We start from the raw sequence: 14,620 nt of genomic DNA, 5'->3' as shown, positions 1-14,620 counted from the left end.
AGAAGACTGTGCATACACGAAGCGTTATTAAAAAAAAAAAAAAAAAAATATTAAGACTTGAAACAGTAGAAAGGGGAAAGGGAATGGAACTTATATACCGCCTTTCTGTGGTTTTTGCAACTACATTCAAAGCAGTTTACAGAGTATATATACAGGTACTTATTTTGTACCTGGGGCAATGGAGGGTTAAGTGACTTGCCCAGAGTCACAAGGAGCTGCAGTGGGAATCGAACCCAGTTCCCCAGGATCAGAGTCCGCTGCACTAACCACTAGGCTACTCCTTCACTTGAGAAGACTCATCTGGAGGGGAGGAGCTCTAACATAAGCACACGTACCTGTAACATCACTGCCAGAATAGACCAATCAGAGTACAGCTGTGAGTCAGCTGACTTACCCCCTCTTCCAGTGCTTATATAAAGAGTGGCAACAGACCGATTTGCACAGCCTGGTGACTGTGGCAATCACGATAGGTTAGTGGCACATGAAGACACACACTGTACAGTAATGCCCTATTTTTACAAGCCCACAGCTAATCACAACTTTTGCATAACCATAATAAATTTGTCTGAGGCTCACGTGCATACACATCTTATACGTATTTAAGACAGATGTTCCCCAATTTAGGGATGCCTAGAAAAATGACCGAAGTCCAACCGTAGAAGGAAGCACATTCCCAGCTGACAGCATACCTCAAAAAGTGTCACTCAACCAAAGGCTGAACGCTAGAGCAAATTCCTTCCACACAGCCATGCTCCCTAGCTAGTCCATGCAGGATGCTGGCAAGATCTGGCCTATGCCCTGTGGCACCAGTGCAGTGCAATGTTCTTGGCAAGTTTCTCTCCTCTGTACCCATCAATTTATTGGCTCGTACTCAGAGTAACGTTTCTTCTTCAGGATACACATTGTAATGAACCCCACGATCAGCAGCACTGCAGGCATCCCCAGTGCCACAGCCATGATTGCAATCACCAGGGTAGAGAAGGAATCCCTGGGAGGGGTCCCAAAGCCCAGCACAGCTGACCTGTCATAGAAGAACACAAAATGCAGTTGCCATCAGCTACAAAAGCAAGTTCACGTACTGTTCTGTGGAAGGTACAATTCAGTTTGTGGTGGCTGATGGCTAACTGAAAAGACGAAGAAGAAAAATGTTGCAGTGCCTAAGATTTGCAATGTAGAAGCGTTCTTTCCTCAAACTATCCTGCAAAACAACTCGACAGTGGATTCTAACATATTTCTAGAGATAAAAGGAGTCTGAGCCACACCCCATACACACCTCCCACTCTGGTACAAAAGGATTGCTCATGCCTTCATTGGAGATTAATAAATTAAAGCTTGAGAAGGGGGCAATCATGCCAGTAGTGTCTATAATCTGCAGAGTCTTACACTGACACCTAATGGTGGCTCAAAGAGCACTAGTGGAAGTAGCTATTCAGGGAGCTGCAACACTTCTGTAGGTCACAAAAGGCTGCTCCAATACTATCTGTGAGGAAACTGGGGAATGCAGATAGGAGGAAGGAGGAAGCAATTGTAAATATGTACATTCAGAACATTTACAACACATATGTAATGCCAACTGCTCTAAAGGGACAAGGCAAGCTGTGGTATGATGCAAGACCACCTTCACCAATTATTCCCATGCATGGCTCTGCCTATTTTAGCACATGTGGTGTGGGTAGAATAGTCCTAAACTCACCAGATTAGGTAATTGTGCTTCTCATAAAACTCTCCATCGGCAACCCCAAAAGAGACATTGAGGGCCTCCACATTGTAGTGTTCTCTCACATCCTCCCCAAAGAAGGCAACAGCCAAGTCAGGCAGGGGCCAGGTCTCACTGACATTATGCAGCTGGTGATAGCGACATGGCACGGCCTCAGCTCGGCTGCTGCTGGGGTCACCGTAAGCCACCGCCTTCCACTGCAGGAAACCCTGGGCACGACTATGGTTCTGGACATCAGAGATCAGCTGCGCCATCTATCACATGAAGAATAAAAAACATTTTTTTAAAAATGACAGGCAACGTGGGGACTGCTACAAGCTTCACCCTCTCCCCCCCCCTCCCCACCCCAGACACTGCCACTACCACTGAACACCAGAAGAATCAGACATCACCACATGCCCAATCCATGTAGAAAGGTAAAATTTTCAACATTAGAAAGCTAATCCCTCATTGCACAACCAAGATTTCTTTTTTTCATTTCTTTATTTCTTTGGATTGCCCCTTTTTCAGCAGTAGCTCAAGGTCAGTTATGTTCAGGTACTCTAGGTATTTCTCTGTCTCTGCAGGGCTCATAATCTAATTTTTTATACCCGAGGCAACAGAGGGCCAAGTGAGTTGCCCAAAATTACAAGCAGCAGCAATGGGATTTGAACCAGGCCTTTTGCAGGTCATCAGCCTGGTGCTCTAACCACTAGGCTACATGACGTGATCCCCTTGAATTACACAGTACCTCTTAAATGGCTGCTAACAGCAGCATCTAACTCTGCCAGTAGCAGTAAAACCATCACTGGATACACACTCTCGTTCCCAGTTTTGTCTGGAGGAGATAAAACCTCCAAAAAGCTCTTCCTGCTTAACCTTGGCCTACCCTTTAGGATATTAAGCAAAACACAGGGCGCTGCCGTGCTGATTGTCATCAGCGGATCTCCCCGCCTCCCTCCCATCTCATGCGTGCATGTAAAACATACAGCACAGACAGCTGCAGAGCAGACCTTCATCAGAGCCCCAAGCAGGCATAACAGATGCAAGTAAAGTGCGCAGATAGCAGGGACAGCTGAAAGATGCATCTAAGATTATGAAAAATACAAAAAAAAAAAAAAGTTACAAAATCTGCCAGGACAAAAAAAGGAGGCTTAAGAATAATGCATGGGAGGATGCAACACAGCCAAGAAACAAACAAGCCAGTTAATTTTTTTAGTGGCTCTAAGTGTTACTGTGAGTTTCTCTCCCTGGAACATGCTGATCATTTTGGCAGGTAGGTTCCCATGAAATCTATTACATTCGCCTGCTCCCATCCTCAGCTGTGAGGGAGGACAGTACATAAGTAATGCCATACTGGGAAAAGACCAAAGGTCCATCGAGCCCAGCATCCTGTCCCCAACAGCGGCCAATCCAGGTCAAGGGCACCTGGCAAGCTACCCAAATGTACAAACATTTTATACAAGTTATTCCCGAAATTGTGGATTTTTCCCAAGTCCATTTAGTAGCGGTCTATGGTTTTGTCCTTTAGGAAACCATCCAACCCCTTTTTAAACTCTGCCAAGCTAACCGCCTTCACTACGTTCTCCGGCAACAAATTCCAGAGTTTAATTATGCGTTGGGTGAAGAAAACTTTTCTCCTATTTGTTTTAAATTTACTACACTGTAGTTTCATCGCATGCCCCCTAGTCCTAGTATTTTTGGAAAAAGTGTGAACAGACACTTCACATCCACCTGTTCCACTCCACTCATTATTTTATATACCTCTATCATGTCTCCCCTCAGCCGTCTCTTCTCCAAGCTGAAAAGCCCCAGCCTTCTTAGTCTTTCTTCACAAGAAGGTGTTCACACTGTTCCCTCCTCACTATCCCCCAGGGTGTCACTTTAACAGGACAGAGAGGGTATTGCCAAGCAGCAGACTCACTATGCAGAATACCCCTGCCCCTCCCCATTACCTCAAAAATTGTAGGGGTGTACTCATCATCGATGCTCCAGACAGAATCTGTCCTCTTCTGCCCATTCTTCTTCTCTAGGGTCACCATCTCCAGCACAAATCGAGATTTCTTGCCTCGAGGGGCCACCTCGGCCATCACAAACTCCACCTTGGAGCAGTTGGCGGTGTAAAGGAGGTGAGGTGGGAGGAGATCACGACTGCCCTCTTTGTACGCGGAGACCTACGAGTGAGGAGAAGATCAAAAAAATGGCAACCCCTTCAAGGCTGCACGGTCAAGCTCAATTTAAAGAAAAAAAAAAAAAAAGGCCCTGAATGGGAAGGGGAGAGATTTAACTCATTTTTTTTAGTAGTATGTTCAAGGCACGTTACATTCAGACAAAGGAGATAGTTTCCTTGTTCCTGGAGGGTTCACTATTGAAGCTGGTCTCAGAGGCAGTGGAGGGTTAAATAGTTTACCCAAGGTTACAAGGAACAGCACTGGGATTTGAACCCTGGATTCTCTGGTTCTCAGTCTATCCATTCGGTTATTCCTCCGCTGTCACTTTGGGGTGGCATGGCAGTTCCAGCAGAGGGTAATCCTCTCCTACCCCCAACCACTCCCTCACCATGTGATCTTCAGAAATCGATCCCTCTGTTCACTCAATGTGTTTTTTTGTGGCAGGGACCCCCCCTTCCCCAATTCACTTACATAGTAGCTGCAAAAGCCAACAGCACTATACAATGAAAGCAGCTCCATAATTGAAAACGGTTACATTTTCAGAGCAGAATTCAAGGACAGGATACTTTGTCCCATTTTCACTTTGAATCTGCCCTATAAAAGTGACAGAGTGACAGGAACAGCAAAGAGACTGTGGGAACTAAACACCAGAGGTGCAACCTTAATGACTAAGGGTTTCCTTTACTAAGCAGGACTTAACACGGGATGCATTGAGGCATCCCGTGCTAAGAATGTGAAATGTGCAAACCACACACTAAAAAATATTTTTACATTTTTTTTACGGAGGGGGGCTTGGCTGGGGGTGTGTGTGTGCAAAGAACGGGGGTCTCTGCGCTAATCCATTAGTACATCTACATAGCCGCATGTTGATTAGTGCATGAGCCCTTTCCACCTATAAAATAGTGAGCAACTTACCACCACCTAATTTTTGGTAATGGCCATGTGCTATCGGCAAGATTAGCATAGTGTGTAGTCATTAATTGAGAAAATGGAAAGTCAGCTATTTTCTGACTGCAGTAAAAATGACCTTAGCACGTGGGAAAGACCCAGGCAAAGGGGTGGACTATGGCTACTTTTTACCGCAACTTTGTAAGAGAACTTTTAAGCCAATAATTTCCCCCAGTTCTATTATTCTATAATAAAGCATTGTATAGCTTCAGCCTGGGAAAAACATTTTTCTCTGTAAATTTAAATCCTTCTCCCTATTCTCTGAAGAGCCACCTCCTCCTCTTCTAACCTTTTCATGAACCGTCTCAGAGGTCAGCTAAAAATATTAGCTCATTCCTGAAAATCCTGGTGCAGAGTACTTAAAGCTCTAAATTAAAAAACAAACCAAAAAAAACTTCAGAATCTTTCCACTGTTTCCCTCCTGCCTCTCAATACCTCTACTTTGGCTATTTAAACGTCGTAGGCGGCTTACCAGAAGGCTCAAGTGAACTAAGAAAAAGAGGGAACACTGAGGTGTCCCCCAACGCCTTTGCTCACCCGGAAGGAAACGCTTCCGTTCTGAAAGTGTTTCGCCGGGTCGGATGCATTCACACCCTGGAACTCTGCGCTCAGGGCTGTGGTGTTCAGGGTCTTGCTCACATCGCCCCAGACAAAGTCTGCCAGGTTATATGCAGGGTAGAAAGCGCTTTCAGGGGCACCAGAGAAGTTTGCAGTGTTGTTACTGTCATCATATTCGAAGATCTGTAAAGGGAGAAGAGGTGACAGCCAGGACACGAGATCCTCCCACCAACCAAATATTAAAAGGGCCTCCCATATGTATCTGGATGACTTTCTGTACAAGTTGCTTGCTCGACTGTTAATTTGAAATAGATGAAAAAATAAAATGAAATTAAAAAAAAAAAAGAGGGGGGCCTTCCATGTTCCTACAGCTGTAGAAGTAGTGACCATTCACATTTTAAAACCAGTGTCCGTGCCTCCTACCATCATTAAAATTAAACATGCAGCCACCTCTGGGAATGTAACGTCTCTCCCATACCCTTAATGGAAGATCAGCCCCGTGATTTCCGAAGGAAGGAGAACCATGTTCTTGTTCCTGCCTCTTACCTTTGTGAAGGCGATAGCTGTGGAATACAAGATGCTCTCTGCCGGCTCGATACGGACGGCCCCCGAGGGAAAGGGGGAGAACAGCTTTGTCCAGTTGACGTTCAAGGTGCTCTTACTGCTATTGCTGTACACCAGCAATACGGTGGGGGCTCCCAGTGTGCCCCACACATAGTGGATTGTGTCGCTGTAGCCCACTGCCCTTACATGCAGCAGGTTCGACACTGAGCTGTTGGGACCAGAGACGGCATCTAGATGCACCTGAGAAACAGGACAGAAGACATCCAGGTTTAGTGTCCAAACTACATCCTTTACAGAGGAGGCATTCCAGCAGATCAACACACAACCAGCCAAGGGCGATATCGGGTATGAGATTTAGACACTAGGGCTCCTTTATTAGATCCTGTGTTATCTGGAACACAAGGCGACATAAGAACATAAGTGTTGCCACACTGGGACACACCTAAGGTCCATCAAGTGGCCAATCCAGGTCACAAGTACCTGGCAAGATCCCAAAACAGTACAATACATTTTATGCTGCTTATCCTAGAAAATCCACTGCTTATTTCTGGATGGTCTCACGTCTATACACGGGAGATAAGAGAACAGACGTGAGACCATCCAGCATATAAAAGCTAAGTCAAAAGAAGTTTTCCCTTTGTGAAAAGTTGTCTGAATAAATTTGAAGGAGGTTTTTTTTAGGTTGATGATGAGTTTAGCCTGAGATATGCCTTATGATTTATTCATGTATATGGGTCTCTTATCAAGCCACACTAGCGGCTCCTGGTGCGGTAATGCCAGCAAAGCCCGTTCACTTTGAATGGACTCCATCGGCAATACCATGTGGGAATCCGCTAGCAGCCCTTAGAGAAGTAGGTTCAGATGGTCTTCCTCAGACCACGTCCAGGAATTTTAGCTTGAGCAAAGGTCTGTCTCTTAAAGAACACACTACCACAAAAACCTTCAGAACTCATTTTGATAAGTCAAATGAAGACTCAAAAGCTGAGATTGCCAGGGACACTAAAAGAACTGCAGGATGTTCAGACGGCAAGCTCTCCAAGGTCATTGTCCTCCACTGCCACTCCTATAAATTGAGAATTATTAACTGAACACATGGTTCCAGCCAGATAAATGGACTGCTGGGAGCTGAATGGCTTAGTCTATATTTCTTTTCCTATAACTGTAATGGCATTCTTCTTTCTCTAAATAGTTTGATGTAATTTTTTTTACTCATATCACTTTGTTATACCTGTCAGGAAAAACAGTATGTTCTGCCCTTTCAATAGCCTGGCACGAATGGCATGCCATTTAAATCACAGTACAGAACATCATTATGAGAAGACTTGGAACTCTTGAACCAAAATCTTCTTTAACGGACTAAATTAAACAATGGAAAACTTACAGTTCAGATGGGCTAGACAAGAGTTTTTGCCTTGCAAACTGGGAGTCTGTTCTCAACCAGCTCTCTCTCCATACAAGAGAGAAGCTGGGAGGAACTCAGCAACATGCTGAGAGTAATGCTGTTTATACTTTTACACTGATTAAATCTTAATAGAGTCACAGTAGCTTGAAAGGGATCAATCATACAACAAAGTACAGCATAGTCAGATTCAATTCACAGAGGAGCATGCTGCAGACTAACTCTTACAGACCCAATGGAAAGAGAAGGGTGGGGAGGGGGCAACTAGCCCAGCATGCACAGATTAACAAGGCAAGCCAATAGATTAGTTCCTTAAGACACAAGGAACTGACATGTGGTCTGAAAGAGACTATTACAGGAAACTAAAGGAACATGTGGGGTAGAAATGCACCAAAATAAATAAACACTAAATCAACAGGTACTGGGGATAATTTTAGATTCTAGACTGACAGTTTATTTATTTGTTGCATTTGTATCCCACCTTATCCCACCTCTTTGCAGGCTCAAAGTGGCTTGAAAATCAAGTGAAAGAATTGGTTAAACCAATTTTTTTTCAATCTGTGTAGATTAACAGCAGTTCGATCTACAATGACCCCATCAAGTTTTAGAACAGCCCAAGCAATCCTGTTACCACACCTAGATTACTGTAATTCTTTGTATTGTTCAATGTATAGTTAAAAGAAGAAGAGATTCCAATTATTATTAAATACTTCTGCAAGATTAATTTTTAATTTAGGAAAATTTCATGAAGCTAGTCCACTTTTGAACAGGCTACACTGGCTAAAATTGGAATCTTGAATTCATTTAAAAATTGCATATTTAGTATATAAAAGCTTTTATAGTCTGAGTTCAGAATCAGTGGGAGGGTTCCTTCAATTTACAAACGCTTGCAATCATTTGAGAAGTAGGAAAAAAAACAGACATTGGATATTCTGTCTGTAAAAGGTATGAACTCAAAGGAAAGGTATATTAGGAACGCTTGTTTGGATTTCAAGGGACTAGAAACTAGAATAAGCTTCCTGTTGAAAGGCATTGAAAACTTACTTGTTGTTAAATCAATAATCTGATCTGCTGGTTTTCATTTTTCCTTTTTTTAAATTTCTACTGTATGATTGATTTTTGTAAATTCCTTCTGATTAGAAGTCCCTTATCACTGTAATCCACTTTGCACTACATGGCTAAAGATGGAATAGAAATAACCTAATAGAATAGAATTACAAGGATTCTATTACAATATATATGTTATTTTTCTCCTTAAATGTTCATTGGCCCATTGGATGGGGCCCAACTGATTAGCACCGATATGATACGTTATGATATGAGATGATATAAAAACAAACAACATAGAACCAACCATATTGTATATCTATGATCTTTTGTTCATTCCTATTTTGATTTTTGGTGTTCTTTTCTTATGTTTTTATTATTGTACTAGTAAAAAAGGCCCGTTTCTGACACAAATGAAACGGGCGCTAGCAAGGTTTTCCTCGGAGTGTGTATGTTTGAGAGAGTGTATATGAGAGTGACTGTCTGTGAGAGAGAGAGAGAGTGAATGTGCGAGTGTGTGTGTCTGTGAGAGAGTGTGTGTGTGAGAATGAGAGTGTGTGCAAGTGCGTATGTGAGACACAGTGTGAGAGAGAGAGAGTGTGTTTCACACAGATACAGTGTGTGCGAAAGAGAGAGTGTGTGTGAGACACAGACTCTCTGTGAGACTGAGTGTATGAGACCAAGAGAGTGTGTGAATGTCTGTGTGACACATAGAGAGTGAATGTGATACAGTGTGAGACACATAGGAGCCGACTCTGTGGGAGCTGTGGGTGCTTGAGCACCCCCAATATTGAGAATTTCCTTGTATGAGTCCAGGGAAGGGTTATTTCCACTGGGCTTAGCACCCCCAATAATTTTGAAAAGTTGGCTCCTATGGTGAGAGAGTGTGTGAGAGTGAGAAAAAGACATTGACTGTGTGAGTGAGAGAGAGAGAGAGAGAGAGAGAGAGAGTGTGTGTGTGACAGAGATACCCCCCCCCCCCCTCTGTTGTCAGGGTCCCCCCCTCTCTCTCTGGTGTCTGAGCATTACTGTGCAGGACGCTGAGCTCTGGCTGTGCTTCAAGGAACTGACCAATCCTATTTAATAGAATGCACCTCCAACATTCTGAAGCCGAGAAATCTCGTGTGGTTGGTCACTTCTGCTTGTGATGAACCCGGAAGTACGTGATGTCAATTCAGGAGATAGATAGAGAGCAGGAATGCCTCAGCCATGCAGTCAGCTTCAGAATGTTGGAGGTGCGTTTTATTATATAGGATTGTAAACTGCTCAGAAGGTCATTCCCATGGGCAATATATTAAATTTTTAATAAACTTGGTAGTTCAAGGGCACAACCTTAAATTAAAGGTACAGGCAATTATCTGTTACAGAACACAGTACATCAAGTTGAATAAACCATTGAAGTCACTGAGAATTCAGTAAACAGAGTTGCTCAAGAGAAATCATGTGCTGACGGTGTGAATGCAGAGGAGAGGCCCCCTTCCAGGTATCACAGGAGAATTATCTATGCTGCTTTCTGAATCTTGCCACAAAAGGAGCTCAGCAATACACAATACTTCAAAAGCCTTGCATCAAAATACCTTTTTCTAATATTTATTGAATTATAATTTCTGGGAATCGTTGGAGAAGACCCTCCTTCACTAAGGGGAAGATATAAACCAAGACCCAGAGCTTCAGCTGTACCTCTGAAAATTTCCAAAACTTGCTTAGATTTTATTTTTAGTGCATGTCAGCAGACCTCTCCCTATTTCATAGGAAATGCCCCAAGTTCTCACAGAATACTTGGCTGGGCTTTCGCTTTCTCATCCACTAAACCTCACCAGAGATTAGAGCTGGTTAGGGTATGATCTTGTGAAACTTCGGATTTTGGGTCATTTCCCCCCAGTTACTCCCTTACTGTGGCATCTTAACCAACTCACAATCTACAGCAAACCTGATCCAGGTTCAGTACCTCCTAGTCAACTTTCACTGTTTAAAACTGGTGTTAGAACTTAAAAAAGAAACAAAGGAAAGGTAGAGTAAGGTACTGCACATGGAGTCCAACGAATCAACCTTGTACAAAGCAGAGTATAGAAACACAGCAACAAAGTAATTGAAGGAAGAAAAACATAGCTATAGTCTGCCCAGGAGGGCTGTTGAGGGCTACAAGCATTATCATTTATGGATAAAATAAACAGCTCTGATAAGGGCTATACCCAGGATACTGCTGTCAGGGAGGTCCCACCTCAGCTCAGGCTATACTTTAGAACTGGCAATTCCCCTCGCTTTTACTGCTAGAGTATTACAGAGGAGGTACAGGTTGGTGGAATGGGAATCCTCAGCTCTTTCATTTTAGCTGGTAGTGGGACTGGGACGAGATCCGAGGAAGATTCTCACTGTAAGGCCGAAAGAGATTAGGGATGCTACCCCATCAGTGTGTGTGTGTGTGGTGGGTGGGGGATGTTAATCTTAAATTGTGCCTTGCTGAAGGTGTTGGGGGTCGGATGAGAAGGGTTTTCAGTTTCTGATCTGCAGCAGTACTAAGAGACCACTGTTTGTGCCTCAGTGCTACAAGTTTTAGGGTGGGTAGGAAGGAAAACTACTCGGATCCGTAGTAGCCCTGCACTCACCTCCCTCCTGTAGGGCTCGGAGCCCCCCCAGCACAGGCTCACTTGCAGTAAGAGAAACAAAAGTCGGCGCACGAACCACATCCCGATCACTTTCCCTCGCTGCTCCTCGGGTCCAGGCAGCCCGGTAGGGACTCATGTGACCGAGCAGCTGACTCAGGAAAGTTTTAAAGGGGCAGAGGTGCTGCTCTCTTAAAGGGGAGGCTGAGCTCAGAGGAGGCGGAGCTAAGCTGTCAGCCGACGAAAGGAAAGAATACTAGACAACAGGGCGAGGGGCTCTGTCTGCACGGAAGCTACTATCATTGCAATCATAGGAGCCGACTCTGTGGGGCCAATATTGAGAAATGTGGCCAAGGAAGCGTTATTTGCACTGGGCTTAGCACCCCCAATAGTTTTGAAAAGTTGGCTCCTATGAGTGCAAATGTGCAATACGGTGTGTCAAAAGCCTGGAAACACCACTGCCAGGCTCTAGTCATTTCACATCTAGGTTATGTCTACGGGTTGATTTCTGATTTAATAACAGACAATAGGAGCAGAAATGCATCAGATCATAGCTTCAGAAGCAGCGCTGGCCAAAGTTGAAAAAGAAATCTCTTCACCGCTTTTCCCAATTAGTTTCTAAGACCCAATTTAAATCATGAAATCTTAGCTTTTAAAAAGCCTTAAATGGACTAGGTGCTACTGTAAAGATACATTTTAAAGATCCAGCCACAGGCGGTCTTCCTCTTCCAAACCTCTTCCCTCAGCAACTGGGGGGCCCTGTGCAGACCAATTCACTGCTCCCTCAGCCCCACCCCACCCCTTGTTGACAAGATATGTTTTTAAACATTTTCTTTTATTTCAAATAAAGACAAATCAAGCAAAACTTGTATACAAAAACTAATTCAAACATGAAAAATGCTATACTAGGAAACTTTGGGGTTTAAAAAGCAAAACCATGTGCATGTAAAGACTGCATAAATGAATTAAAATGAATTCCCTTAATATGTAATACTTGATAGCAATAATGAAACAGTGATTGAATATTCAGATAGCAAGCTGCCTGAGCCAACAGATTTATTTTCCACTGAACATAATTAACTTTGTATGAACTTGGCTGCTAATAGTGTGCTGAATTGGACAATGTTGGCATATTTAGCCACACCCTTTCACCAGCCATGGCGCATATAAACAGTAATCATTGAAAATATTACACCAGCACAGGAGAAGAAAAATAACTTGGATTTTTTTCCATTATAAATAATTTCTGTAAACTGTTACAGCTCCAGTATACCCAAAATGACACAAACCAAATTAGCATACAGACTCTGCATGCAGCACAATACCAGAAAAACAGAACATTGCTATACATTGCAAAATAAGACAGCATATGTAAATTCTCAAACTTGACATATTCCAAACACTAAAATGAAAATAAAATGATTTTTTCTACCTTTGTTGTCTTGTGACTTTGTTTTTCGGATCATGTTGGTCCTAGTCTCTGATTCTGCTGCTCTCTATCTGCTCCCTTAACTCCACTTCCTGGGCTTCCTTTCCATTTATTTCTTTACTTTCCTCCTTTCTTGCCCTACATCCATAGGTAAAAGCTGGGTCCTCCGTGGACTTGACTGGAGGAGGTATAGAGTGGATCTAGCTTTTGCCTATTTTCTCCAGCCATGTGCAGTTTTTCTCCTCTTTTCCCTTCCCCTCATCTCCGCTAGTATGCATCTCCTTCCTCTTTCTTCCCTCCCCTCCATCCATATCCAGCGTTTCAACTCTCCTCTCTCCTCCATCCGTGTCCAGAATTTCTCCTCTCCCCTAAATCCATGTGCATCTACTTCCTGTCTTCTCTCCCCTCCATCCATGTCCAGCATTTCTCCTCTCCCCCTCTCCTCTATCCATGTGCATCTACTTCCTCTGTCTTCCCTCCCCTCCATCCATGTCCAGCATTTCTCCTCTCCTTTCCCCTCCATTCATATGAATCTCCTTCCTGTCTTTTCTTCCTGCCAACATTTCTCCTCTTTCATGGCCTCCACTCCATCCATGTCCAGCATGTCTCCTTGCGCCCCTCCATCCATGTACATCTCCTTCCTGTCTTCCCTCACCTCCATCCATGTCCAGCATTTATCCTGCTCTCCCCTCCATCCATCCATTATCCTACAACTCTCCACTCTCCCCTGCCCTCCCCACCCATCTCCAGCGATTCTCCTCTGCCCTCCATGTCCAGCGATTCTCCTTTGCCCCGTCCTCCCCTCTCATCCACATCCAGTGATTCTCCTCTGTCCCCTGCCCTCCCATTCATTTCCAGCGATTCTCCTCTGCCCTCCCCTCCATGCTGTGACTTGCCTCAGCCCCCAACTTACCCTACTACTACTATTTAGCATTTCTATAGCGCTACAAGGCATACACAGCACTGCACAAACATAGAAGAAAGACAATCCCTGCTCAAAGAGCTTACAATCTAATAGACAAAAAATAAAGTAAGCAAATCAAATCAATTAATGTGAACGGGAAGGAAGAGAGGAGAGTAGGTGGAGGCGAGTGGTTACAAGTGGTTACGAGTCAAAAGCAATGTTAAAGAGGTGGGCTTTCAGTCTAGATTTAAAGGTGGCCAAGTTTTGCTTGCCTCTTTTCAGCCCCGAGGTTTCAGTTCCCAACCCCAGGCCCACCTGGGCCCTCAGTTTTCCACAGCCCTCCTTTCCTTCCAGCCGCCCCGCATTTAAAAAGTCGCAGTGGCGTCAGCGAAAAAGCAGGCTTGCCTCTAACCTTCCCTTTCAGTGTGCACTGTGCAGCCTTCGCAGAAACCGGAAATTGCATCAGAGAAAGGTGGCACAGTGCACGCTGAGAGATGAAATTGCATCAGAGAAAGGTGGCACAGTGCACGCTAAGAGAGAGAAGGGAAGGCTAGAAGCGAGCCTGCTTTTTCACCAATGCTGATGCCACTGCAACTTTTTAAATGCAGGGTGGCTGGAACGAAAGCTGAGGATCGAATGGCAGGGAGCGGAAGCGCCATGGGGCCCCTGGAGGCGCAAGGCCCTGTGCGACCTCTCCTGTTGCCCCCTGCTTTCCCTGGCAGAAGTCAAGCCAGTAGAGATACCCAGGAACGCAGTCTACCACCTATTCCAGAATACAAAGTATTGGGGAAATAAGTCTGTTTTGGCAGACTAACTTATGCAATTTAATTCTGATCATTTACCTTGATTTTTTTATTTTTATATGCTGTTCATCACTGACCTTTTTAAATAGGCATAGCTTGTCTATAACCATGAAAGAAATCAGCATTAACAGCATACCTGTCCTGAAAAGCTGTACCACAACCATCCATGTACACTACAGTAACATAGTAAATGACAGCAGATAAAGACCTCAACATCCATCCAGTCTGCCCAACAGTCACACTCATCATCAATTCATGATTAAGCCAACACTGTCGCCTATGTTTACTAAGCAGCGCTATGGGCACGTGTTTTTTACACACGTAAATGGTTTACATGCGTTAAACGCTAAATCGCCATGGAAATGTATAGGTGCGTTAGCATTTTAACGCGCCTTCAATTTACAGGTATGTTAAAAACACTAACGCACTTTAGTAAACATACCCCTTAATGTGATATAAAATACTTGACCATTGTCTTTCTTTTGCCACTTCTGGGAC

General features: G+C 43.9%; 1 protein-coding gene across 1 annotated transcript; it reads right to left on the bottom strand.

Annotated features, from left to right (window-relative positions):
• Positions 1–226: 226 nt before the first annotated feature.
• GLMP (glycosylated lysosomal membrane protein) lies at positions 227–11,128 on the bottom strand. The gene is made up of 6 exons (XM_030188208.1): positions 10,990–11,128; positions 5,920–6,177; positions 5,353–5,556; positions 3,652–3,870; positions 1,694–1,971; positions 227–1,021 (listed from the first exon to the last, which is right to left on the bottom strand). Exons 1-6 carry the CDS (start codon positions 11,068–11,070, stop codon positions 853–855), a joined length of 1,209 nt encoding a protein of 402 aa, XP_030044068.1. The 5' UTR covers positions 11,071–11,128; the 3' UTR covers positions 227–852.
• Between the last annotated feature and the right edge of the window lie 3,492 nt (positions 11,129–14,620).

Source organism: Microcaecilia unicolor, chromosome 14 (genome assembly GCF_901765095.1).
Source record: "Microcaecilia unicolor chromosome 14, aMicUni1.1, whole genome shotgun sequence".
In the NCBI taxonomy this organism is placed as follows: Eukaryota; Metazoa; Chordata; class Amphibia; order Gymnophiona; family Siphonopidae; genus Microcaecilia; species Microcaecilia unicolor.
The sequence above is the reverse complement of the archived record's forward strand: the minus strand, read 5'-3'. Positions and strand labels throughout refer to the sequence as shown.

Bases quoted from the DNA above. Each gene is read 5' to 3' on its own strand.
- GLMP (XM_030188208.1), bottom strand. From the start codon at position 11,070: ATGTGGTTCGTGCGCCGACTTTTGTTTCTCTTACTGCAAGTGAGCCTG. The intron at 6,178-10,989 runs GTGAGTGCAGGG...CCTGTTTCTCAG, and splicing joins CCGAGCCCTACAGGAGGGAG to GTGCATCTAGATGCCGTCTC. The intron at 3,871-5,352 runs GTGAGCAAAGGC...CCTCACTCGTAG, and splicing joins ACGGAAGCGTTTCCTTCCGG to GTCTCCGCGTACAAAGAGGG.